The sequence below is a fragment of the Panthera leo genome, chromosome D3 (genome assembly GCF_018350215.1).
Source record: "Panthera leo isolate Ple1 chromosome D3, P.leo_Ple1_pat1.1, whole genome shotgun sequence".
Taxonomy (NCBI): Eukaryota; Metazoa; Chordata; class Mammalia; order Carnivora; family Felidae; genus Panthera; species Panthera leo.
Window position 1 is genome coordinate 23,291,219 of NC_056690.1, and position 25,909 is coordinate 23,317,127.

Sequence of the window (25,909 nt, forward strand, 5' to 3'; positions counted from 1 at the left end):
ACCGACTGAGCCACCCAGGCACCCCAGAGACTGTTAAATATGGAGAACAAACAGAGGGTTGCCAAAGGGGTTGTGAGATGGGGGGATGGGCTAAATGGGTAAGGGGCATTAAGGAATCTACTGAAATCATTGTTGCACTATGTGATAACTTGAATATAAATTTAAAAAAAAACAAAAACAAGAATCCCTAGTGCCATTGTTCCATGCTCCCATTTTACCGAGGTGGACACTGAGGCCCAGAGTGGGCAAAGGCCTTGGTCAAGGTCACAGAGCAAGTCAATACCAGAGCTGCAGGAGTTCTGAAAACAAAAGTCTGACTTCAGCTCTAACTCTGTGGAGTTGGGGGACGCCCGGCGGAAACGCCCACCTGGCTGCTTGCAGAAGGAAGCGGTCTACGCGGTGGGGCGGGGCTTACTCACGCCCCGCCCCGTCGCCGGTTTCGGGGCGGGGGCTTCCTTCAACCTGCGCCGCTCCAACATGGCTCCGCGGCTGTGCAGCATCTCTGCGGCAACGCGACGGTTGATGGGGCGCCCGAAGCCCGGAGCAGGGGACCTTGCGGCTGCCGCGCGGTGAGAGCCGGGGCAGGGATGGGGGAGCGCTTCGCGCGCGCGGGGAGTGCTGGGGAGGGGACCAGGGTCTTGGTCAGAGGAATGGACAGACTCCGGCTTGGAATCTATATGGGTTAGAGGCGGGAGCAAGATCTAGGCCTAGGGAAGAGCTCTCAGCAAAGAATGGGGGAAATGGTAAAGGTAGGCGCAGGGTCTTTGTCCTAATGGATACCTGGCTCTGGGCACAGGATGAAAGATGGGGTGAATGAGAGGGACATGCCTTGGGCCCTGGAGAGTGGGAGCCGGGCAGAGGGCAGAAGTGGCTTCTTTTCTAGGCCTTTGAGATGATTGTGAAATAACACCTACTGGGGCCTTCTAGGAGAGGCAGCTCCTCCCTCGGAAGTTCTGGGGGGAAGAGATACGGATAGCAATAGGGGACCCCCAAGGGCCATGGCTACACAGACCCTTTGCTCCCCAATCCTGAACAGTACAGGTGGGGCAAAGGAGGCCTGGGAAGGGATGGGAGTTGCCCAAGGTCACTCCCTCTGGTGTCCGGAGGTGGCATTGGGTCCGGACCCAGGTCTCCTGACAGTGCTCTTTGCACCACAACTGGTGGCCTCCTGGGAGAGGCAGTTCTCTCAGCCTGGGCTTTTCTTTGGGCCCTGCTCTGGACTGAGGCAGGGCTTGGCCTCCTTGAACAGCCCTGGGCGGCCCCTCCCTCCTGCGTCTCCAGCGGCCTGTACTTTCCCCATCCCCTCATCACCCTCTATACACACTTGCTTGTCTGCCCGACTAGCCTGTCATGTCATTTTTCTGTTAATCCAGCCCCTAGCACAGGGTTCAGGACAGTGTGTGCTCAAGAAGTGAAGACACCTGTCTCCCCACCTGTGTGCGAAAAAGAAGCAGGGGGCCCTCCTCTCCAGCAGCCTAGGCTTGAAGCTTCAGAGTTCTGTGAGACCTTGCCATGAGATCTTAGAGCACTGTGCACTGTGGCTCATGGGTCATTGGGAAAGAGGAGCTGAGTGTGTTCCCCCCACCCTGTCCGCCCAATAATTGGGGAGAAAGCTGGTATCATGGAAAGAGCCTGGAGTTTAGCGCCAGCATATCTAACTCAGCCTTTCTTAGTGGGGTGAGTCGTTTGGCCTCTTGAAGTCTCAGATTCCTCATCTGCAAAAGGGGTGATAAAATAGTCTGTATCTCATAGAGCTGTTGAGGGTGAAAAAGGCCATGTATGTGAGGCTTCTAGCCCCTGGTAAACATGCAACAGATATTGCCCTTGTTCTAACAGTTTCTGCACGAACTCCTCATAATATCAGGGCTGAAATGGCCTTGGGGAGATCATCTTCTGTGAGCTCCTTGTTTTCCAGATGAGGAAATCAAGGCTGGGATTGGGACCTCACTTCCCCAGGGTACCAGAATCGGTAGGTGGTAGAGCCATTTGTGTGGCAAATATCCAGAGACCACAAAAGGAGCGTGGAACATAAGGCAGCCTGCTGCTCCTCACTTACTCACTTGACTTGGGCACTAGAACCTCTGTGAACCTCGGTTTCCTTCTCTGTAAAGTGGTGATGATGATCTGCTGGGCGTTTTTGCAGGCTTGCTGTGAAGGCTCTTGGACTAATGCTTCCCACGTCGCTCAGGGACTGCTTTACAGTTACTTATGCCTTTTAGATACCTGGGAACATCCCCTCCTGTTGACCTTTAGGCCATCCCATATCTCTCTGGAGTCACTAGAGGGACAGGTAGCAGCCTTTCTGACCTCCGAGGTTTGGGGACTGCTGGGATGGAGATAAGAGTGTGGGCTTTAAAGTCAGATGGATGTGGGTTGGAATCCTCTCGGCCGTTAACCATCCTTGAGCTTCATTTTTCTCAAATACGTGTCATGCAGATTAGCACATAGTAATTGCTTAATAAACAGCGGTTGTTACTACTGCTGTACCAGTAATCCTGTTAACAGAACTTTAGTTCTCTTATTTTTATTACTGTTATTATTATGCTTTATTTAAGTAAGGTCTACACTCAATATGGGGCACTTGAACTCACTATCCCAAGATCAAGAGTCACATGCTCTACTGACTGAGCCAGCCAGGTGCTCCAGAACTTCAGTTCTTTTATTTATTTATTTATTTGTTTATTTATTTATCTAATGTTTATTTATTTTTGAGAGAGAGAGCATGTGCACGCAAGTGGGGGAGAGGCAGAGAGAGTGGGAGACAGAGGATCTGAATCAGGCTCTGCGCTGACAGCAGAGAGCCTTACATGAGGCTCGGTCTCACAAACCGTGAGATCATGACCTAAGCTGAAGTTGGCCGCTTAACCGACTGAGTCACCCAGGCACCCCCAGAACTTCAGTTCTTTTAGCTCTTATGTATGTCTTCTAAACATACACTTCTGGAATAATCAAGCAGATACATGGTCCTTTCTAAAGTCAGCCAACTCAGGGGTGCCTGGGTGGCTCAGGCGGTTGAGTGTCCAACTTCGGCTCAGGTCATGATCTTGCGGTTCTGGAGTTCGAGCCATGCGTCAGGCTTCGTGCTGACAGCTCAGAGCTTACAGCCTGCCTCGGATTCTGTGTGTGTCTTTCTGTCCCTCCCCTGCTTGCATGTGCGCTCTCTCTCACTCTCAAAAATAAATAAACATTAATAAATTAAATAAATAAATAAATAAATAATCAGCCAACTCAAAACACAAGAGTGTTTCAGAGTGTGCATAGAGCTGAGAACATTCTTGAGCAATTTCATTTTGCAGGGTGTCGGATTGTTGATCACTATTGAGAGTGCAAATGTGACATCTACCGAAAAGTTCTCATCTGAGACAAATATTTGTTGAGCAACTCCCAAGCCAAAAGCACTGTGCTTTGTACCCTGGGGGGGATGGGAGGACATTAGTGGCTTCCAGTGTGGCTGGGGAGATAAGACATACTTCTATGAAAAGGATGAAAGGGCCCATGGAGAAATAAGAGAGGTGTTTTTATGGAAATCCGGGCAGATCTTTCCTGCAGAGTATACAAAGCTGCGTTGTGTTTTTCTAGGCCTAAGAGGCATTCTTAATATAGTTTAGATACCAAAATCTTTGGCATTTCTGAGATTACATGGGGGGGGTAGGGAGGGTTGTGGGGAGGGAAAGAAATTAGGACTGCTCTAGAGCACTGATCCTTAAAGTTGAGCAGTCCCCTGGTGGGCTTGTTAAAACCCAGATTGCTAGGCCCACCCCCAGAGTTTTTGCTGCTGTATGTCTAGGATGGGCCCTGAGAATTTCTCAGATGACATTATTAGTGGTGGGTTTCAGAACCACTGGGATAGGGAATCTTGGATCTGTGGAAAGCTTGGCAAAGTACATGAGAGCTAGAATTCCAAGTGGAGACATCCAGCCTTTGTTTTGTACACAGTGGGGAGCCACAGAAGACTTTAGAGCAGAACAATAGCATCATCCAAATGGTGCTTTACAAAGATGGATGGGCAGATTAGGAAAAGTGGGGAAAGAGTGGGAGCTGGGAGATGAGTTAGGAAGTTTGGTAGGAACAGTGATGTTAGTTGCACTACCTTGTCAGGACCTTTCTCTAAAAGATCCATCCTAACGCCCCTATTTTACAGATGAGGAATATAAAGCTCAAAGAGATGAAGCTGAGCTGAGATTAGAACCTGGATTCATCCAGAACCTGTGCTCTTAAGCACTAATTCTGCTGGTGGTGGTGGGGAGGGAAAGGGACCCTGAGTCCTGCGTCCACACTCTGAACCACCCTTCCTTTAATTTATTTCCTTCCAACTTTCATCATCTTCAAGCGGCTCTGTCTTAGTGTCCCCTCACTCCTTCATTTGTTTTCCAGACACAGACTGAGCACGTGCCAGGTGCCCAGCACCATTCCAGGCAGTGGGGATACAAGGGACAGATAAGATCCCTGTCCATCTGGGGCTGCTTCTACTGGAGCAGACAACAAACAAGGCATATAATAAGGGGGAAAAAAGTATAATGTGATAGAAGGAGCTACAGAAACAGAGAGCAGGGTGAGAGGGGTCGGGGCGTTCAGGGGCAGGAGAATGTTATGATTTCACTGAGAAAATGAAATTTGAATTCTTGAAAATGTGAACCTATGGACACTGGCTTGGAGTTCAGACCCTGTCCTGGGATCTTGGACAGGTCCCATCTTGGGTTTTGCCTGAGAAAAGATCTTTAGAGATAGGTTGCTTTAGCCTGCTCATTTGACACACGGGGAAACTGAGGCCCATAGGCATAAAAGATGAGAGAGTTGTGGGAAGAGATGGGAGCCCATCAGAGCTCCTGGATTCCCCTGCCATTCCCCTGGAGTGAAGAGCATTCTAGCCCCCAGGCTCTGTCTCCAAGGGCTGACCTCCTGGCTGTTTATCTTGGTCAGTACTGATGTTAATAAATTACTCAAAGCCCAGTCCTGGAGCAAAGGTCTTGGTTGACAGTGAGTAGGAGCCATTGTTTTCCCTGCCACCACCCCTTCCAAGGGAAGCATCCCCTCTACATTCAAATCAAAGTTCGGATCTCTCTGCCAGTGGCTTTGTTGAAAGTCCTGGTTCTTCACAGTATCTGCCTGATGCTCCCCAAGTCAGTGCTCAAACTGGAGGTGGGAGCCAACTTTGGAGGAAAGAGTTCTGGGTTTCTTCTTGTCTCAGCTCTGCCCCTGATTTACCATATGACCTTGGGCAAGTTCCTTAAACCCCCTGACTATTTTCACATCTTAAAAATGGGGACCCTAATAGTATCAACCCTATGTCAACTTTACGTAGATGCAGCAGGATCATGCTTCTGACAAGTTGATCACAGATCCCTGACACAGACGATGTCCTCAGCTAAAGTATCTATAGCGAAGCTATATTCTGGTCCCCAAATTTCATAGAACCACACTGCCCATCTGATGATAATTGTCTTTTTTTTTTTTAATGTTTATTTATTTTGAGAGTGCACGCACAAGTGGGGGGGTGGGGCGCAGAGAGAGGGAGAGAGATCTGAATCAGGCTCCACTCTCAGCGCAGAACTGAACATGGGGCTCCATCTCACAACCATGAGATGAGATCATGACCTGAGCTGAAATCAAGAGTTGGGCACTCAACCGACTGAGCTACCCAGGCGCCCCGATGATAATCATCTTTTTTGTTCTTTGTTAATGAAACAAATACATGCACAATGACAGAAAGCCTGTGAATTCAGAAACACTTTAAACAATTTTATTTTTTTAGCTTTCCAAAAAGCTTTAGTGAGTAAAGAAAAATTTAACCATCTTCTCCCCTCTCCCAGGTAAGCAGTATTTGGTTTGGGACAAATCCTCATTCATCTTTCTCTGTGTTCATATAAATGGTTTACTACTTTAAGATGCTTTTTTAATTTCATCAGTCTCAGTGGCTGCTCCATATTTTGGAAAAAAATAATACTTTGATTTGCCAAGACATTTATTCTAGCCACAGAAAAAGATCGAAAAAGTACACTTGCTGGCACTTAAGGGCCAGGCTCTCTGGCTAGAAATCATCCAACATGAGAATTGCTTTTCAGGCCTGACTACAAGTTGTACCACTGCTATTAAGCAAAAAGATTTATAGCCTCTGGCCACCTAAAAAAAAAAAAAAGCCCGCCCCTGCTGGGACCTTGTGTGGGAAGTATAGTTAGGGTATGGCAGGACCAGGTGGCAGGTCCCCTGCTCTGAACAGAGTACTTCATTCCTTTGTTCATTTTTCAAGGCACCTTAGCCAAGCACACAGGGTGGATAATGTCAATTAAATGTTGCCTGGATGAATGAATGAGTCTTGCCTTGCAATGCCTTTTTACCCTATCTGCTGTTATCTGCCAAATCAGCCCTGGAGATTCAGAGATTGGTTAGATCACCTCCTCTGGAGGGTTTGCCCAGACTGCCAGAGGCTTGCTCACCTAGGCTCTCCCAGATACCTCTGGCTATAATTATGTTCCAAAGCCTGTTTTTTCCAGTGGACTGTGACTTCTTCAAGGACAAAGCTTAATTTTCTTTGGCTCTCCATTTATGGGGACTGGGAAGAGGCACAGGTCAAGTGTAGTGTGGGTACTGGGGAGCACAATGAGTGTAACCTTCTGTCAGAGGGGACAGAAATTGCAAAGAAAGCACTGAGTAAAAGAGCCTGGTATATTCAGGGAGGAGCACATCTGGAGAGTGGAGTACACAGGTTGGAGGGAGGGGACAGCAAGGAAGGCTGGTAAGATACATTGCACTGTCAGGTTTTGGACATCAGGCAAGGTGGTTTTAGGGTTGATTTTCTTGGCAAGAGGCTGCAGATGTGTGCCCCAAGGAACCTCTTGGAAAGGGAAAAGTGGAGGGAGGGAGGAGAGAGGTGGGAGGTGGGGCTCTTCCCCTGGCCTCCTGAGGCCTTGCAAAACTTTAAGAAGCAAAGTGGGTAGCCATGACCTCTGTAAAAGGGACCAGGTCTGCTCAGCTGACTCCAGTGACATTTTAAACTCTGGGTCTGCCACTGGATTCTTTGGCTCCATTCCTAGAAATATGGGTTCCTCAGGACATCTGAGGGATGGAGGAACAGGATATCGGAGCCGATGGAAAAGCCAGGGCTCCCCCCCACCCCGCTTGCCCCCCTGAACTCCTCTGTCCTGCAGCTTCTATTCCAAGGACAATGAAGGTAGCTGGTTCCGCTCCCTCTTTGTGCACAAGGTGGATCCCCGGAAGGATGCCCACTCCACCCTGCTGTCCAAGAAGGAAACAAGCAACCTCTACAAGATCCAGTGTGAGTGGCTGCTGAGCCAGCCCGCCAGCCCTCCTGGGGCCTCTGGGGGCCAGCAAGGCTTCAACTGGGACAGGAGAGGGGCTGGGACATCCTGAGCTATCCTGGGAGCCCTGGTCTGTGGGACGTCCCCCACCCCAGTTCCCCACAGACACACACACACCCTGCTTCACCTTCCATTTTCTGTCCTCTGTTGCAGTTCACAATGTGAAGCCCGAGTGTCTGGATGCCTACAACAGCCTGACGTGAGCATCCTCCTCCATCTGCTCATCCCTCCCTGCTTGGGTTGGAGACTCCATCCCAGCCCTGTTCTCCCTGCAGAGATCTAGGAGATGTAGATGTCAGAGCCAGAAGTCCTAAAGATGTATTGTCCAGACTCTGCATCTTAGAGATGGGGACACTCAGGCTCAGCCCTGAGGGCCTGAGTTGGAACCCTTATCTCAGGGACCCTGGTGGCTGATGTGAGCCCTCCTCCCTCTCTCTGTCCCCCTCCCCTCCACCCCAGGGAAGCTGTGCTGCCCAAGCTGCACCTGGATGAGGACTACCCCTGCTCACTCGTGGGCAACTGGAACACATGGTACGGGGAGCAGGACCAGGCAGGTGAGGTGCCCACCTCCCCAGTGCTACTGCCGCCCAGCCCGGATCTCTGACACCTGTCATGCCTAGCCACCTTCCACACCCTCCACAGTGGCACCCAGAGAGATCTTTCATAATGCAGTCCTCCTCAGCTCACTCTACTGCTTAGACACCTGTTGTGGCTCCTGTCTGCCCTCAGGGTGGCCCACGAGGCTCTGTGAGCCCTTCTGTGCCACATCCTCTTTGCTTTGCTTCCTGTGCTCTCCCACTCAGGACTTCTTGCAGTTCTCCAGATTGACCATTTCACCCTCCACTTCCAGACTCTTGTTCCTGCTGTTTCTTCTGCTGGAAACATCCTTTTTCCCTTGCCCACTTTACCTGGCTCACCCCTCTGCTCAACCTTTGTTTTGGTGTAGACCTCACCTCCTCCTAGAAGCCTTCCCTGATCCTCTCCACCTAAGCGGGGTCAGGCACCTCCCCTGACTTCCCTCTTCACAGCCCCAATCGTGCACCCCATATTGTGCTTGCTTGTTTCCCCGTATAGGTGGTGAGTTCTGGGATGGAGGGGTCCCTGTCTGTCTTTACTACCGAATCCCCTATATGTAGCACATACTTATGGAATTCACAGAGGCTCTTGTCTGAGCTGGTTCCTTATAGCCTCCCGGAGGTCCCCATAGCATGCACTATCCCTCCCCCAGAGACCCACCCTGCCCTTGGCACCAGCTGCTAGGCTGGCACACATAAATTTGACTCACAGCATCTCATTCACTCAAAGGGTCCCTGGTATTTAGACTGCACTGTTAGGGCAGTAGCCACTAACCACATGTAGCTATTTAAATTTAAATTAGTTAAAATTAGGGGCACCTGGGCGGCTCAGTTGGTTAAGTATCTGACTTCAGCTCGGCTCATGATCTCGCAGTTCGTGGGTTCAAGCCCCATGTCAGACTCTGTGCTGACAGCTCAGAGCCTGGAGCCTGCTTCAGATTCTGTGTCTGTGTCTCTGTCTCTCTCTGCCCCTCCCCCACTTGTGCCCCTTCCTTGGCTTGGAGATGCATCACCCCAGTCTCTGCCTCCGTTACCACATAGCATTCTCCCTGTGTACCTCCATCTTCACATGGTGCCCTTTTTGTGTCTCTTTGTCTCTCAAAAATGAATAAACATTAAATTTTTTTTAATTAGTTAAAATTAAAGAAAAGGAAAAATTCAGTTCCTCAGTCACACTAGCCACCTTTCAAGTGTCCACTGATAGACCCGTGTGGCTCGTGGCTACTGTGTTAGACAGCACACCCATAAGACATTTCTATTATAGCAAAAAGTCCTTTGGACATGCTGATTTAGACTCTGTATAGCACAGGGAGCTCTTCTGCAACAGTCCTGATAAAGGGTCTTCTAAGTGTCCCTTGAACACTCCTAGTAATGGGGAACTCACTCCATAATAAGCAAACCTATCTCATCCTTCCACAGCCCTGATAATTGTATGTGTCTTAAAAAAAAAAAAAAAAAAAATCAGTGTCTTACAGACAGATTCCCTTGATCATGTATTCTGTTTCTGTAACAGACATTGAGACATTGTTAGGTGGATAAGAGAAGAGCAAACTGTCTTGAGCTTTAGCCCCTACCATTTTCCCATATTAGGAACAACTTAATCAATCAGCTCTAGCTATAGTCCTTGGATTCTCTTAATTATTTGCTAGTTGGGAAATGAACTTTGAGGGATGGGATCCTGAACTTTTAAAGCATGTCCTAAATTTTGTGTATCTTGAGGTGTCGTCCCTTGTGTAGAATCAGCTAGGGAGCAGAGACCCCCACCCCACCCCAAGCCATCCCCTAGAAGTAGGGCTCAAGAATCTACATTTTTTTTTTTAATTTTTTTTTTTAACGTTTATTTATTTTTGAGACAGAGAGAGACAGAGCATGAATGGGGGAGGGTCAGAGAGAGGGAGACACAGAATCTGAAACAGGCTCCAGGCTCTAAGCTGTCAGCACAGAGCCCGACGCAGAGCTCGAACTCACGGACTGTGAGATCATGACCTGAGCCGAAGCCGGCCGCTCAACCGACTGAGCTACCCAGGCACCCCAAGAATCTACATTTTAATGAACATAGAAGAACCGTTGATCTATCTCCTAGAGAAAGCACTGCAATTGTTAGAAAACTGTCTTTTCGTGGACCTAGGATTCCTTTCCTGTAACTTTTCCCTATTGGTCCCCAGTATGATGTTTATCCCTCTTCTACCGGTCAGCATTCCTGAGCTTGGTAGACTTCCATCCATATAGTATTTTTGCTGTTTCCCTTGGGAAAGAGGCCTTTAAACTCTCAGGTCAGACCATTTTGCAGAGAGGAGAATCAAGGTATACAGATGGGGTCAGAAGGCAGGTAAGGGATAGGCTGGGGATGGGAAGGAACAAAAGTCTGTGTTTCCAAACCACTGGTCAGCCAACTGCCCTCAGCTCTAGTCTCCCTTTGGAGACCTTCCTCTCTCGACCTCAGCCATGCTCCCAAGGGTGACAAGACTGTTTCCTTTTTTCTCTTCCACCTTTATTATTGGAAGGTGTAGTAGTTTCCTACGGCTGCCATAACAAAGTGCCAACTACTAGGTGGCTTAAGACAACAAATTTATTCTCTCAAGTTCTGGAGCTCAGAGGTCTGAAATCTAGGTGTTGGCAGGGCCGCGCTCTCTAAAGGCTTTTCTTGCCTTTTCCACCTTCTGGTTTTTGCTGGAAATCCTTGGCTTTCCTTGGCTTGTAGATGCATCACCCCAGTCTCTGCCTCCGTTACCACATAGCATTCTCCCTGTGTACCTCCGTCTTCACATGGTGTCCTTTTTGTGTCTGTGTCCAAGTCTCCCTCTTCATATAAGGACACCAGTCTTTGAATTTAGGTCCCACCAATATGACAGCATCTTAGCTTGATTATATCTACAAAGACCCTATTTCCAAATAAGGTCCTATTCTGAGGTTCTGGGTAGGCATGAACATAAGGGGCAGGGGAATACTATTTGACCCAGCAGAGGGGCTATGATAGAAAATTCAAACAGTACACAAGAGTTTTCAATAAAAAGCAAGGCTCCCTCCCGCCCACAATACCTGGGCCTCAATTCTCTGCCCCAGGGGCATCTTCTGTCACAATCTCTTGGGTCTCCAGTGAGAGATGGTATAAAGACCAGCATCTCTGGATATGTCTCCCCACCCCTAAACACATGTGCTAGCATACTGTGCATGCTGTTCTGTTCCTTGGTTTCTTTCTTTCTTTTTTTTTTAATTCACTAAGAATGTTCCATCTCAGCCCATCAGGCCTACTCTCCCTGTTTGTCCATCCTGTCCCTCACAGGCCTGGTGTGCTGTTGCACCTTGGGTACAAGGACACACCTGATCCTTTTGTGCTATTTAAGGAAGATTGGGTGGAAACATTATTCCCATTTTCAAGATGAGGACGTCAAGGGCTTGGGGGGGCGGTCAAAGGCCACCTGGCAGACCTGGAGTTCAAACCTAGGCCTACTGGGCTTGTGTCTGGGGAAATCCCCTGTCTAGCACTGTCCCTTACCAGGGCAAAGGGAACTCAGCTGGAGACTGCCCCATCTCATACACACTTAGCCAGCCTTAGGGTAAGCAGGGCAGGGTCCCAGCAGCCCCCTGACCTGTACCTCCTATTTTCCTCACCCCCCAACAGTACACCTGTGGCGATTCTCAGGTGGCTACCCAGCCCTCATGGACTGCATGAACAAACTCAAAAACAACAAGGTATGTCGGCATCTGTTCCACAAACCTCTCTGGAATATTGGCTCTGGCTCAGCCCTGTGCTGGGGGCTGCTACCACTACCCCATGAGATACACCGCCAGGGTGGGGGGCTCTTCGTGGCTGCCATGCCCAGACTGCCACACCCACAGGAGTACCTGGAGTTCCGAAAGGAGCGGAGCCAGATGCTGCTGTCCAGGAGAAACCAGATGCTCCTTGAATTCAGCTTCTGGAATGAGCCACAGCCCAGAGCAGGCCCCAACATCTATGAGCTGAGGACATACAAACTCAAGGTGCCTCCTCCCAACCAGATCCCTGCCTGCCTCCCACCTTCCCTGCTGTGGTGGTGCTTTACAGATACACCGACGTGGGTGGGTCCTGTGCCCCAGCACCCAGACTGGGGCTTCTGGCCTCTCCCTCCCTATGGGTTCAGAATAGAGGTATGTACACACGTGTGCACACATGCACACCCAGGTACAAGTCAGGACCCTTGAATGAGGCCAAGTGGCCCCTGGGGTTGGGGAGACATAACAGTTTCCCCCCTCTACCCAGCCGTGACATTTGGAATCTGAGATGGGGCTCATTTCCACTCTTTCCCCTGGTTCTCTTTCAGCCAGGAACCATGATTGAGTGGGGGAACAACTGGTGAGTGGCAGTGCCTGGGGTTGGGGGGACCTTGCCTACCTATCCTGCTTAGTTCCCTGGCATCCCACCTTTCCCAGGGCCATATGTCAGGGAACCCGGCATCCTCTGCTCCTTGTGGATCCAGGAGAAGGATCCAACCAGGATGTGAACCCTCTTCTAGCAGAATACCCAGCCCACGGCTGTACCTCTGTCACCCCCTTCCCTGATCATCTCTGAGAACTGGGGGGTCCTACCCTCAGGCTCCTCCCTTGAGGTGTGGCTAAGAAATCAGCCTGGTGACACCTCATAGGGCCCTTTGCACTCGCCCTGGTCCCTGCTCCACACTCTTCTGCTGTCCCTAGGGCGCGGGCCATCAAGTACCGGCAAGAGAACCAGGAGGCAGTGGGCGGCTTCTTCTCGCAGATAGGCGAGCTCTACGTTGTGCACCATCTCTGGGGTAGGCTGGGAACCCTCCAGGGGCCTTCTGCTTGTCCCGTTTCTCCATTGTCACTCTATATAGACAACGCAAATATATTAGTGCCCTTTTGAGCTTATGTTCCAACAGAGGGGGACACCACCTCAGACATAAACTAACACAAAAACATCATTTTGGGTTATTACAAATAATGAAGACGCAGGGAAAAATGATGAAACAAACGGGAATGACTTGGATAGACAAAGAAGGCCTCTCTAAGGAGGTAAAATGTTAGCTCTGCTAAAGGATGAGAAGGAGCCAGCTTGTGAATTGCCAGGGAAAGGCATTCTAAGTAGAGGGAACAACATGTGCAAAGGCCCTGTGGTGGAGAAAACCCCTTCAGGGTTTTGAAGAGTGCAGAGGAGGCCAGTGTGGAGATAGGGATGGGTGTGAGGAGATAGGGACAGACCAGATCAGGCTGGGCCTTGCAGGTTGTGGAGACAAGTGGGATTTATTCTAAATGCAGTGGGAGGCTGCTGCAGCATTTTAAGCACATGACCTGATTTGTATTCCACTATGATTGCTCTGGTTGCCATGTGCTTTGCTGGAGAGAGTTTGTAGGGGAACAAGAGAGGCAGTGGGGCATCAGGAGATGGTTATACTAGTTCAGGCGGATGGGCTCAGGAGGATGGTGGCCTGGCCTAATGTGGTGGCAGCGAGGATGCTGAAAAGGCCACAGATTCATTAGTCTGGAGGTGAGGCCAGTGGGCTTTGTGGATGAATTGTCTGTGTGGGGTGAGGCAGGGAGAGAACTCCAGATTCCTGCTTCAGCAGCTAACTGTGTGTCTCTTACTGAGACCCTAGGAAGGGCAGGTTGAGGGAGTCAAGAGTGTAATCTTGGCCCTTGGAAATGTTGCCTTTAAGGTGCTGTCACATCCAAGTGGAGACACAAGTGGGCACCAGATATATGGCTCTGGAGCCCGAGGGAGAGTTCTGGGCTGGAAATAGAAAGGTGGATGTTGTCAACAAATGTACAATTGGATGAGATCGTCAGAGCAGACAGTGTGTGGTAACAGTCTGAGGCACTGGGGAGAGACAGCAGGACAGGGTTTGGGGCAATGGGAAGAGGGCTCTGTGCTAGGTATAGAACCAGATCCTCTATGCCCATGGAATGAGCCAATGCCTTTCCTACAGCCTATAAAGACCTACAGTCTCGGGAGGAGACTCGAAATGCTGCCTGGAGGAAGAGGGGCTGGGACCAAAATGTCTACTACACAGGTGAGTGCTTCTGCTGGGGCATCAGCCTAGCCCTTGGAGGTCATCTGCCAAGAGCCCAGTCTGAGGATAGAATCCCCTCTGCAAGGAAATCAAGCCTCACTTGATTACCTCTAGTGCTAGGAAGCTTTTAAGACAGTGAGTAGGTTTCGATCTTGGTGGCACACTCCATGTGATTTAGGCAGTGGGTCTAGGTGAGTGCCTCAGGGGACGAAAACACAGGTGGTCCCAATGCACTGTGGCCTCAGGCATGGTTCTACACACTGAGGGCTCATCTGTAAGATGGTGATGGTGCCTCCCTTGGAGGGCTGGATGGAAGATTCTAGGAGCTAATTTCTGGAAAGTGCTTCCAGACTGGCACAGAGGAGGTGCAAATTTTTTGAGCAAATTTTTTATTCTCCATGTTTGCTACCTTGCGGGGACCCCAGAGAACCACGTGAAGTCAGCAAGTGTTGATTGTGTGCCAGTAACTGCAGTGGGTGGCTGGCTGGGGGACACAGAATGAACAGAAGAAGCCTGTCCCTCCCCTTGAGCTTACACTTAAGGATCCACACTTACCAGCTGGTGTGGAGGAAAATGCATCTCCTGAAGTAATTAGCAGGAGCCTCAGTCTTGAAAGTGTGGTGCTGAATGGCAGTATCAGTATATCCTGGAAGCTTGTTAAAAATGCCAAATCTCAACCCCCACCCCCAGCTGCTGAATCAGAATCTGCACTTTAACAAGAACTGGAGGTAATTGGTAAAGTTTGAACAATTCTGAGCAAGAGGAGTCTGACCTCCTGGGTGACCTTGTGCTGACCTATGGACTGCAGCCTCCCCATCTATAAAATGTATCTGTTGAACCAAATCAGTGTTTTGCAAACATTAGCCACTTGAGGACACCCTCATAGCTTTTATCCTCCTTCTATACTATGGCAATAATTATTTTCTTGATAATGAAAAAAAAATTTTTTTAATGTTTATTTATTTCTCAGAGAGAGAAACACAGAGCATGAGCAGGGAAGGGGCAGAGAGAGAGAGGGAGATACAGGCTCCAGGCTCTGAGCTGTCAGCACAGCACAGAGCCTGACGTGGGACTCGAACCCACAAACCATGAGATCAAGACCTGAGCCGAAGTCAGACGCTTAACTGACTGAGCCACCCAGGTGCCCCTGATATTTTTCTTTAAATCCCCCTACTTCTACACCTAGCTTTTGTTCTAAGCAATATCTGCAAAATCACTTTTTGCTTATTCTCTCACCTATACAGGAACATAAAAATGTAATTATGAAACTTTAAGAATGTTGCATCTCAGCACCACCCAAGTCCCCTCTTATCCCACAATTGGGCGCTCTCTGTTCTAGGAAGGCAGTGGGGCTTTCCCTGTCTCAGCATCCTAGGCCGCCTCCTCTTTTTTTTTTTTTTAATTTAATTTATTTTTTAATTTTTTTATGTTTTTATTTATTTTTGAGACAGAGAGAGACAGAGCATGAGCAGGGGAGGGGCAGAGAGAGAGGGAGACACAGAATCCGAAGCAGGCTCCAGGCTCTGAGCTGTCAGCACAGAGCTCGACAAGGGGCTCAAACCCACGGACTGTGAGATCGTGACCTGAGCTGAAGTCGGACGCCTAACTGACTGAACCACCCAGGCGCCCCCTCCTCCTCCTTCAAAGTCCAGTTTTGGGGGTTGGTTTGCCTCTGCCCCCTCTGTGACCTCTGTTTCTCTCTCCGCAGTCCCACTGGTGCGACACATGGAGTCTCGGATCATGATCCCTTTGAAGATCTCGCCTCTCCAGTGATGCTGCCGCTGCCTCTGCCTCCTTCCCCTTCTCCCTCAGGGCAGCCAATGGACAGAGGAGATCACAGTCCTGCTGTCTTGGTTTTCTTTCGGATGTGGGATGACTCTGGGGGTTCGTGCTCAGCTCAGACAAAGGGGAAGCTGAAGGATGACAGGGTTCTGAGGACTTGCAGCTCTGCCCAGGCCCTTCCCACCTTCCCTGCCCACCCCTTCCCCTGTGCTGGAAGCAGTTTTTAGTTTCTCTGATGAAAAACAGCAACCTTTTATGTATTCTCACATTGCCCCCTAAGATTCCTCATCTCAAGGCCACCACTCCCTAGTTATCACCATGGAAGCCCTCAGTTTAGCTTTACTTACACAAAAGGTAGTGTGTCCAGTGGTTAGAGGTGGGGTGGGGAGGAAGGAAGTCAGACCAGGCCTGGTTGTCTGGAACTCCCTGGTCTCCACTGGGCCACCCACTTGCTGGATAGTCTGAGCCAAGTCCCTCTTGTCAGGGAAAAGCCTAAAACTGCCTCAAGAAGTAAAGGGGAAGAAAACCCTAAAGTTAGCAAAATCAGCGTGAGATCCTACATATTCCATTGAGAAAGGCTGGGAAAAGGGGTGGAGCTGGGAAAGATCTGGGTCACAGAATGGAACATGAACTTAGAAGGTAGAACATAGAATCCAGACCTTGGATTTGAACTGCAGAATTTGGAATACAGAATCGGGAAGATAGAACAGAGGTTACAGAACACCTGGGAAGGGGTTCCCAGTACAAGACAGAAAGAGGCTCATCTCTTTCTCCCTACATAATGAGATGGAGAACTTGACTGTGTAGCTCCAGCACTGCTGTGTAGGGAGAGTCTCCTCCCCTTTTTCACTCCTGCAGGCTAAGGAGAGGGCCAGGGCCTGTATTTCCCTCACCCTGCAATTCCTTTTCTCTCTTCATATTCTATTAGCCCAACCCTCATTCTACTGGGCCACTGGGTATGTGGAGTGGGGTCAGGGACTTCAGTGATCCCCACACCTCATCAACCTCTAGGTAGCTTGATTCTGTCTCCCTTTCAGGAAAACTTATGCTGGAGTCACTGATGGAACCAATTAAAAATTTACTATAAACCGTGGTGTGTGTGTGTGTGTGTGTTTCATCTGCAAGGAACTTTGGCAGGTGCTAAGGGCAGGGCCAGTTTCCTAGTTCCATCTGGCTGATTTACGCGCCCCCCCCCCCCAACTCTGTTACCTGAGCTATACTCAGGAAGGGCCTCTGCACCCTCCCAAACCCCCATGGCAGAAGGGACAGCCCTTCATAACCAGGCACTCAGGACATTAGTGTTTCTACCTCTGGATGAGTAGGATTTACACCAAAAGCCCTTAACCCTGTCCTTAGAATTCATACCAAGGGCAGAAAACACTTGATACTGTCAAATGCTGCATGAGAGTTGTGACTGCCCTAGACAAACCAGGCCTAAAATGAGGAAACTACTGATGCACCCTTGGGGGAAAAAAAGTGTCAGAGAATGAATGCCTTCCCTGGCTTGCAGCCCTCACTAGTGTGGGATGTTTGGGTGTATGTGACAGTGGTTAAGAATCCAGGTCATGGAGGCATATCCGCAGTTTCAAATCTTGCCACTACCACGCTTTCGCGTTATCTTGGACCTACGACGAACTCATTCACTCAACTAGTCGGAAGCAGAGCGCGCACTAGTTGGGGGCCGTTGCTTTAGGCTCTGGGCAAAGAGTAAACAGGGTACCTAAGAATCTGCCCTTGCAGCATCAGTTTCCCGGTTTTGGAGGACAGCGTGAGGGTGTTGGTGACCCTTCCTGACAAACACCGCTCTCAAAGCCGCTTGCTTCCGCGCCGCCCAGGAGCTACTTTCGCCGGGAGCCGGCGGCCGGCCAGGGCCTCAGCGCTTCGCTTCCGGCCTCCGCGCCTCGCTTCCGGCAGACCGCTCTTTCCTTCCGTTTCTCTATGGTGCCTGGGAAGCCCTCTCTCCGCCGCCGGAAGTGGCTCGCTGGCCGCGACAGGTTCGGGGCTGCACGCGGTGAGAACTGGAGCGGGACAGCGGGGCCGGTCGGAGGGGCGGGGCAGGGCGCTCCGGGACCGAGGTGCGGACTTCCCGGAGGGCGTCCCCAGGCTGGAGTCCGACCCGAGTTCTCCGTGCTCACTCTTCGGGGTCCCCCGCCGCTCGGCGCCGCGCGCTCAGTCTCTTCAGGTGAAAATGTTGGCAGCAGCAGCTTCGGGCCCCGCTATGCAGCTCTAGGTGACGACGACGTTGTCGATGTCTATGGTGGTGGTGATAACAACTCACATTTATTGTGTGCTTACGTGTGCCTGGGTCTCTTTGCTGTGTAGCCAAGTCAGGATTTCTCACATTTCAGCCTTTCGCGTCCCACCTTTTTGGGTTTTGCCCAATTTACCTTTAAGACTGTTTGCTAAGGTTTTTAATCGAGTCACTTTTTACTTCGCAAACGTAAATTGGTTTTAGGAGAAAATTTCGATGGTCTCCCATAAACGGAGACTTGGCAGTATGCAGAAAGTAATGATAAAAGTTAACATAATTAACATGAAAACAGACTAACTCTGGCTAGATTGCATTGTCTAAAGCTCTGAGACAGAATCCTTTTGCTGAGAAAGGAACATTGATGTTCACAGATGCTAAAGACAAATTAGGAAAATGAGATGTTCTCCTCGAAGCAATCGGAAGTTTCTAAAAAGAATTGAAAAGGGATTGACCTCCTTAGATGTTCAGCATTATTTCAGATCATCCATGTGCCATTTACAGTCCCACTTCTAGGTCATCTTCATCACCTTCCCCAGAGGAATGCCTCCTGTGTCAATGTCCAAAACAACCCCTGAGGTAGGGACTGTTATTCTCATTTCCTCTGAGGAAACAGGCCCAGAGAACAGTGAAGTGACTTGTCTCAGGACTCATAGCCGTTAAATAGAGTGGAGAGGGGGGCGCCTGGGTGGCGCAGTCGGTTAAGCGTCCGACTTCAGCCAGGTCACGATCTCGCGGTCCGTGAGTTCGAGCCCCGCGTCGGGCTCTGGGCTGATGGCTCGGAGCCTGGAGCCTGTTTCCGATTCTGTGTCTCCCTCTCTCTCTGCCCCTCCCCCGTTCATGCTCTGTCTCTCTCTGTCCCAAAAATAAAAAAATAAATAAAAATTAAAAAAAAAAAAATAGAGTGGAGAGGGGCGCCTGGGTGGCTCAGTCGGTTGAACGTCCGACTTCGGCTCAGGTCATGATCTCGCGGTCCGTGAGTTCGAGCCCCGCGTCGGGCTCTGTGCTGACAGCTCAGAGCCTGGAGCCTGTTTCAGATTCTGTGTCTCCCTCTCTCTCTGACCCTCCCCCGTTCATGCTCTCTCTCTGTCTCAAAAATAAATAAACGTTAAAAAAAAATTTTTTTTTAAATAAATAAATAAATAAATAGAGTGGAGACTCCAACTCAGGGCTTCTCTGACTCACTACCATCAGCCATTGGCTCCTTCAGTAAATGCTGGTGGCAGGTTTTTTGGGCTAAGGGAGATGGTGCTGCCCACCTCAAGGGGCTGTGGTGACAACCAGGAAAGGTAGCAGAGGGGGAGGATGCTTTGTGACCCTAGAGCCCCACAAAATGTAGGTTCTATTCTTTTAAGTTTTAGGGTCAACCAAAGAGTTGACGGCATTGCCAGCTGAGATGGTAGCGAGACACATTGGTGTTACAAGAATGTAGTTAAGAGCACTGATGTGGCGTCAGATGGAACCAACTTTAGCAAACTAGCCGTGTAACCTTGGGCAGCTCGTTCGGCTTTCCGAGCCTCGGTGTTCTCATCTATAAAATGGTACTTGTTCTTACCTGAAAAGTTTGCTATAAGGATCAAATGAGTATATATCCGTAAAGTGCTTAGATCGGGTCCAGCACACGGTGATCAATCGATAGTATTGGGAACGGGTATATATGCTAAGCTTCGGAGTTTAGTCAGTGATGTGGTTATGGTGCCTTTAAATTTTTTTTTTTAACGTTTATTTATTTTTGAGACAGAGAGCGACCGAGCATGAATGGGGGAGGGTCAGAGAGAGAGGGAGACACAGAATGTGAAACAGGCTCCAGGCTCTGAGCAGTCAGCACAGAACCTGACTCGGGGCTCGAACTCACGGACCGCGAGATCATGACCTGAGCCGAAGTCGGACGTTCAACCAACTGAGCCACCCAGGCGCCCCAGTTATGGCGCCTTTAAAGGAGGTGAAGATGAATTCATTTTGGATAGGCTGAGGACCAATTCCCCTTTTTACACAGGATTAAACTGAAGCTTTGGAGGGCTGAGTGACCCTTTTTTTGAGTTACCAAAGTTGTTAGTGGCCAGCACTACTAGTTAGACTTAAGTATTCTGACTCCAGGAAAATCTCCCAATTCCAACTCTGGAAAATTGCAAAAGTTTTCTCCTTTTAACAGGTCTCTATCTCCTCTTGACATTACCAAACAACCATGTCATCAGAATCAAGCAAGAAACGGAAGCCCAAAGTGATCCGAAGTGATGGAGCTCCATCTGAAGGCAAGCGTAACCGTTCTGACACAGAACAGGTGAGATCAGCCAGTGCTGCCATGCTGCTGACAAATTACAGCTTGTGGCAAATCACCTGGCTGTGGGTTTGCAGCAGCTGAGGGTCACAGTGATGGCCTCCCAGGTGGCCTCTGCTTGACCAGGTGCCTGGAATTCCCCTGGTTCTACAAAACCTGAGTATTCACATTTGGTTTAGCGGCAGCATTCCAAGAACCAACCAGCCTATATCAGACATGAATAGTGCCTGAACAGACAATGCATTCTAGTATGGTGTGTGTCTCCCAAGTTTCCAGAGTCAGAAGAAGCCAGTATCTGCAGCATACCACCAGAAACTGGAGATGTGGCATTTCTGGTCAGCTACTGAGAAAGTACCAGAACAACATCTCCGCAGAATCTCTTCTGTGGCCTGAGAGCTCATGCTGTCAGCAGGTTCTTCCTTTTATTATTTCCCTGTCTTTAAATCTCTCAAGCTAATTTTTCTTAGAGATTATTTATTTATCTTGAGAGAGGGAGAGCACATGCCCACGTGTGCAAGTGGGGGAGAGGCAGAGAGAGAGGGGTAGGAGAGAAAATCCCAAGCAGGCTTTGCACTGTTAGCTCGGGGCTCAATCCCATGAACCAAGAGATCACGACCTGAGCCGAAATCAAGAGTCGGACGCTTAACTGACTGAGCCACCTGGGTGCTCCTGTCAAGCTAATTTGTGACCTAATTGTTTTGATTGGTTGGTTACTTTTTTTTTTTTTTTTAACTGGATTAGAGAAGCATAGGAGCTTGAATTTAAGTAGAAAATGATCTTTTTCTCAGATTTAGGAAATCTAGAGTAAGAAAAAACCTTATCTGTTGTGTAGGCATTAATTCTTTTATTGAGATGTAATTGACATATAACATTAATTTAAAGTGTATAATGATTTGAAATCTGTGTATGTTGTAAAATGATCACTACAAAAGTCTAATTAACCGTATGTAGTTACAGTTTTTTTTTTTCTTGTGGTAACTTTTAAGACCTACTGTCTTAGCAACTTTCAAATATGCAATATAGTATCATTAGCTAACTCTCTTCAAGAGATGTGTTCCATTTACTCCAAAGGCTGGGTGACCAATTACGATATTTTAGTCTCTGCTAAAGCTTGATTTGACCATCTAAACACCCATCAGTAGGAATTTGGTTAAATGCATTCTGGTTCATCTATACAGTGGATTCTCACACAGCCATTTTGATGGATATTTAATTTATTGGGATGAGAAACTGCACTAAATAGCATGGACAGTGTGATTCCATTTTGTTTAAAAATAAAATTTGTGTTTATCCACAGTATTAAAAATAGTTGTTTCAGTTTGGAGGTGAGATTACAGGCAACTTTTCATTTTGTTTTTGATACTGCTCACTATATTCTGAGTCTCTGACACCAAGCATGCATTACTTTATAATTAGAAAGAAAAAAAAGAGGGATTCTTTTCCATTTTGAGAAGAAGGAAAACATTTGACTTGAGGACCAAATTTTTTTTTTTTAAGATTTTATTTTTAAGTAATCTCCACACCCAACATGGGGGCTCGAACTCACAACTCTGATATCAAGAGTCGCATGCTCTACCAATTGAGCCAGCCAGGTGCACCTTGAGGACCAGATTTTTTTAGAGACATGATTTGGGGTTTCATTGTTACTGATTTCAGCCAAGTGTCCCTGGTCCCAACAGGGAGACTTTTATTCCCCACCCAAGGCATGTATCCGTGCTTCCACAGGAAGGTAAATACTACAGCGAGGAGGCTGAGGTGGACCTGCGGGACCCTGGCAGAGACTATGAGCTGTACAAGTACACGTGCCAGGAGTTGCAGAGGCTCATGGCTGAGATCCAGGACCTGAAGAGCCGAGGAGGCAAGGATGTGGTAAGGAGTAGCAGTGGTTTGGGGCAGACATGAACCTGGTGGGTTTGCATGGATGGACTTGTTTTGCACCCACCAGAGCCCTTCCTGATCTTGGTCTTCTGGCCTAACCATGATCAGGCAGTTGGAGTCTGTGGGCTCCAGAGATGGTGCTTATTAATTTATTGAAACATTTCATCGCTCCCCAATCATCAATTAGAGTAACAAAAGGACAGGATAATTAATTTTTCTCCTAAGTGTAATTTGACAGTTCATCCAATTAATACTTATTACATGTCAGGCATTTTGTAGGTGTTGGGAAATGATGATATGTGTAAATTCCTTTGCTGTTGTAAGGATGGATAGGTACAGGTATGTTATAGAGACCAAAAATGAAATTGTTAGTATTAAATGAATGAACCAGACTTTGAGGCAAAGAAACTAAACAGTTTAACTAAAAACAAAACCCATGTATTGCCAAGAATCTCACTTATTTGTGCTTATCCTGGCCCAATATTGTTATGATTATTACATCATATTTTACTGTTGCCAAGCTTTATAGCTATAATTCTGGTATGTTCATTTAAGTTATTCTGTAAGGTTATTCATAGAGCTCAAATTGTATGGCGGGATGTTGCTATTGTTAGGATCTCTGTAGACAATATGCAGGAACAGATATTAATTGGTTTTATTTTTTAATGTTTATTAAAGTTTATTTTGAGAGAGAGAGTGGGGGAGGGCAAAGAGTGACAGGGAGAGAGAGAATCCCAAGCAGGCTGTACTCTGTCAGCAAAGAGCCCAACATGGGGCGTGAGATCATGATCTGAGCCAAGATCAAGAGTCAGACACTTAACTGACTAAGCCACCCAGGTGCCCTGTGACAGATATTAATTGTGCATTGGCTATACTTGCTCCATTTTCCATCGACAGTTCCCATCGTTCTGAGCTCCTTCCAGTGTCTGTTTTTGGCCCTGGGTGGGGATGGGTCAGCAGTGAGGGGCTGAAGGAAGCTGAGCCATCACCTGTTGTCAAGGTCTTCACCAGTTTTCTTTGCCTGCAGGCAGTTGAGATAGAAGATCGGAGGATCCAGAGCTGTGTGCATTTCATGACTCTAAAGAAGCTTAATCGATTAGCCCATATCAGGTTGAAGAAAGGAAGAGATCAGACCCATGAGGTAGGAATTGAGAGGTTTAATCCTCCTCCTCCCTCTTCCCCATCCACTTCTTAATCCCCTTTACCTCTTCCCTGAGTTTGCTGCTGCTCTGTTTGACCTGACTTGCCCCACTCACCTCTGACCTTGTCCTCCTTTCAGGCCAAGCAGAAAGTAGATGCCTATCACCTGCAGCTCCAGAACCTGTTGTATGAGGTGATGCACCTGCAGAAAGAGATCACCAAATGTCTGGAGTTTAAGTGAGTTTTGGAGAACAAACTTTGTCAAAATTGCCTACTGGTAACTACTTTCTCCTGCATAGCTCAGGGTTAGCTAGTCTCCTTAAAAAGAAATCAGATGAACTTAGAGACTGCAGGATCTGGGACAAAAGTGAATAGATCACTTTGGGAGAATTGGAAAGCAGTGTTTTCAAGCTGCACAAAGAACCTTAGAAGCTTGTCTGACTTTTTCAAGTTTTGAGCTCTGTACCTGGCCAAAACCAGTTGTCTATCTCCAGCAGCGGCCTTTATGTTACCAGTTTGATTCTTGGGCACCTTGCATGGGAGCAACTCCCTTCCAGTCAAATCCTTTTAACCTTTTGGCCCACTTTTCCTCTTTAAAGTTCCAGCCATTCATTTTTGCAACTGGATTTTATTCTTTGGAACCTGAACTTCTTGCCACTAAGTTGCTCTCAGGTAAACAAACTATAGTTTGTCAGTGTCCGTTTTAAAATGTAATGCCTCTTGGCAAATCCAAGTTGAGAGATGAGAAGGAGGAAAGAGTAGACAGAGGAAGAGAAGAGAATGTATTCTTGTTTGGTCAGACCTATTTGTGCAAACTGGAAAGAGGCAGGTTTTATTGTAATAAACTTGTGATAGAGGGGCACATCAGTCATTGGGTCTGGTGTATTTCTGATAGTTATGCTAATTTTTTAAAGTTATTTTTAAGGAGAGAGAGCTCACAAGCGAGCAGGGGAGAGGCAGAGAGAGAGAGAGAGACAGAATCCCAAGCAGGCTCTGTGCTGTCAGTGCAGAGCCCAACATGGAGCTCGAACTCACAAACCATGAGATCATGACCTGAGCTGAGACCAAGAGTTGGACACTTAACCTGCTAAGCCACCCAGGCACCCCAATAATTACGCTGATTTTTGAGAGACATATTTATTTGCTTTATACATTCATCATGTAATGATAGTTAAATACTAATAGAGGCAAAATTCACATCAGGTTTTTCTCTGAGTTAATAGTATTGAGTCATTGTCAGTTTTGACTATGTACTGTGCATAGATCAGATATTATTGGGGGAACCAGGGGAAGGTAAACTCTCAGTACTGTTTTTGAAACTTCTTATGTATCTTAAACTGCTTACAAATAAAAGATACTAAAAACAGAAGAATGGGATGCCCCAAGCTGTAACTGTCACTCAGATGAAGGCTGACAAATTCAGAATACAATAGAACTCTAGTCTCTGGAGAGGCAGGTGACCACCATTGGCCCTGGTCAGATAAGCCTGGGTTCAAATCCCAGCTCTGCCACTCACTAGCTATGTGACTTTAGGCAAGCTGCTCATCTGTAGGAGTCTCCATCTCATTTGAAACATGGAGATAGAAATCCCCATTTGATAGAGATGTCCTGAGAATTAGGTGAGGCTGTCATACAGTGGGTGTTTAATACCTGGTAGCTGCCATTATTACCATCATCTGTCCATGACCTGTGCACTATGTTAATGCAGGAAAGAGTATGGGATTTCTTTAGTATATGGGAATCACTAAACATAACAATTGAAGCCTCTAGATCGTTTTCACACCTGGTTATGCCATCCTGAATCTTCCCCATCCCTTGTTTATGTGATTAATGTTTTAAACTTAAGTGCAGACCCTTAGGTTTTTTTCTGTTAAACGTAATTTATTGGTTTCAACCTGTCAATGTAGGCCTAGACTGTAGTGTTTTTATTGACTTTTTCAGCTCTTAGCTCTCTTGCTAAGCTTGGAGATAATCTGTAAATTTGATAAGCATCCCTTCCAAGTCTTTAATTCATGGATAAAAAGGTTGAGCACCATGGATAAGGATCCTGTGGTATGTAATCATCTACTTCTCTTCCAAGTGAGATATTTACTAACGAGCATTTGCTGAGAAGACTTGATGGATTCCAGGTTCCTGGGTAGTTGTAGACCAGGGCTAAATGGGCATCTATGGAGGGAACTGTGGGCTTGCTTATTCCATGGTTTGGAGTCTTGAGAACAGCAACTTAACATCTAGTATTTGCCTGCAGGTCGAAGCATGAAGAAATTGATCTGGTCAGTTTAGAGGAGTTTTATAAGGAGGCTCCTCCAGATATTAGCAAGGCTGAAGTCACCATGGGAGACCCTCACCAGCAAACCCTGGCACGTCTGGACTGGGAGCTAGAGCAGCGAAAAAGGTTGTGTTTCTCCCTTCCTGACCTTGTTAACCTGTGCAACACAGACCTTTACCCATGGGGACAACGCTTTGTCATGACCCACAGTCAGACAGTGCAGTTCTGTGGAACCAGCAGAATGATTTCTTAAGACCAAATCTCATTTTGTGATTCATTCACATCTGATAATTCAGACTTGACCAACTGCATCATAGGTGGGGTTGGAATTAATTAAGGCTGTTAATAGAAAATTGGAGTAACATTTTCTTTAAAATTTTAATACCTGAGACCTAAATATCTTTTGTACTGTTAAGTC

At 47.8% G+C, this 25,909-nt stretch overlaps 2 protein-coding genes across 6 annotated transcripts in view; both read left to right on the plus strand.

Moving 5' to 3' along the window:
• The first annotated feature begins 445 nt into the window (after positions 1-445).
• On the plus strand, positions 446-16,765 carry NIPSNAP1 (nipsnap homolog 1). The gene is made up of 10 exons (XM_042911051.1): positions 446-569; positions 7,146-7,273; positions 7,470-7,515; positions 7,776-7,870; positions 11,514-11,584; positions 11,732-11,872; positions 12,193-12,224; positions 12,566-12,660; positions 13,813-13,896; positions 15,605-16,765. Exons 1-10 carry the CDS (start codon positions 478-480, stop codon positions 15,667-15,669), a joined length of 849 nt encoding a protein of 282 aa, XP_042766985.1. The 5' UTR covers positions 446-477; the 3' UTR covers positions 15,670-16,765.
• An 868-nt stretch (positions 16,766-17,633) lies between these two features.
• Positions 17,634-25,909, plus strand: part of THOC5 (THO complex 5) — a 31,579-nt gene continuing 23,303 nt past the window's right edge. For 2 of the 5 annotated variants that reach the window (XM_042910598.1, XM_042910602.1), the window contains exons 1-6: positions 17,696-17,860; positions 20,079-20,207; positions 21,930-22,073; positions 23,110-23,223; positions 23,362-23,459; positions 25,471-25,617. In XM_042910598.1, coding sequence (XP_042766532.1) covers positions 20,112-20,207; positions 21,930-22,073; positions 23,110-23,223; positions 23,362-23,459; positions 25,471-25,617 — 599 coding nt within the window. In that variant the 5' untranslated portion in view covers positions 17,696-17,860; positions 20,079-20,111. The other 3 variants (XM_042910600.1, XM_042910599.1, XM_042910601.1) reach the window with 3 other exon arrangements.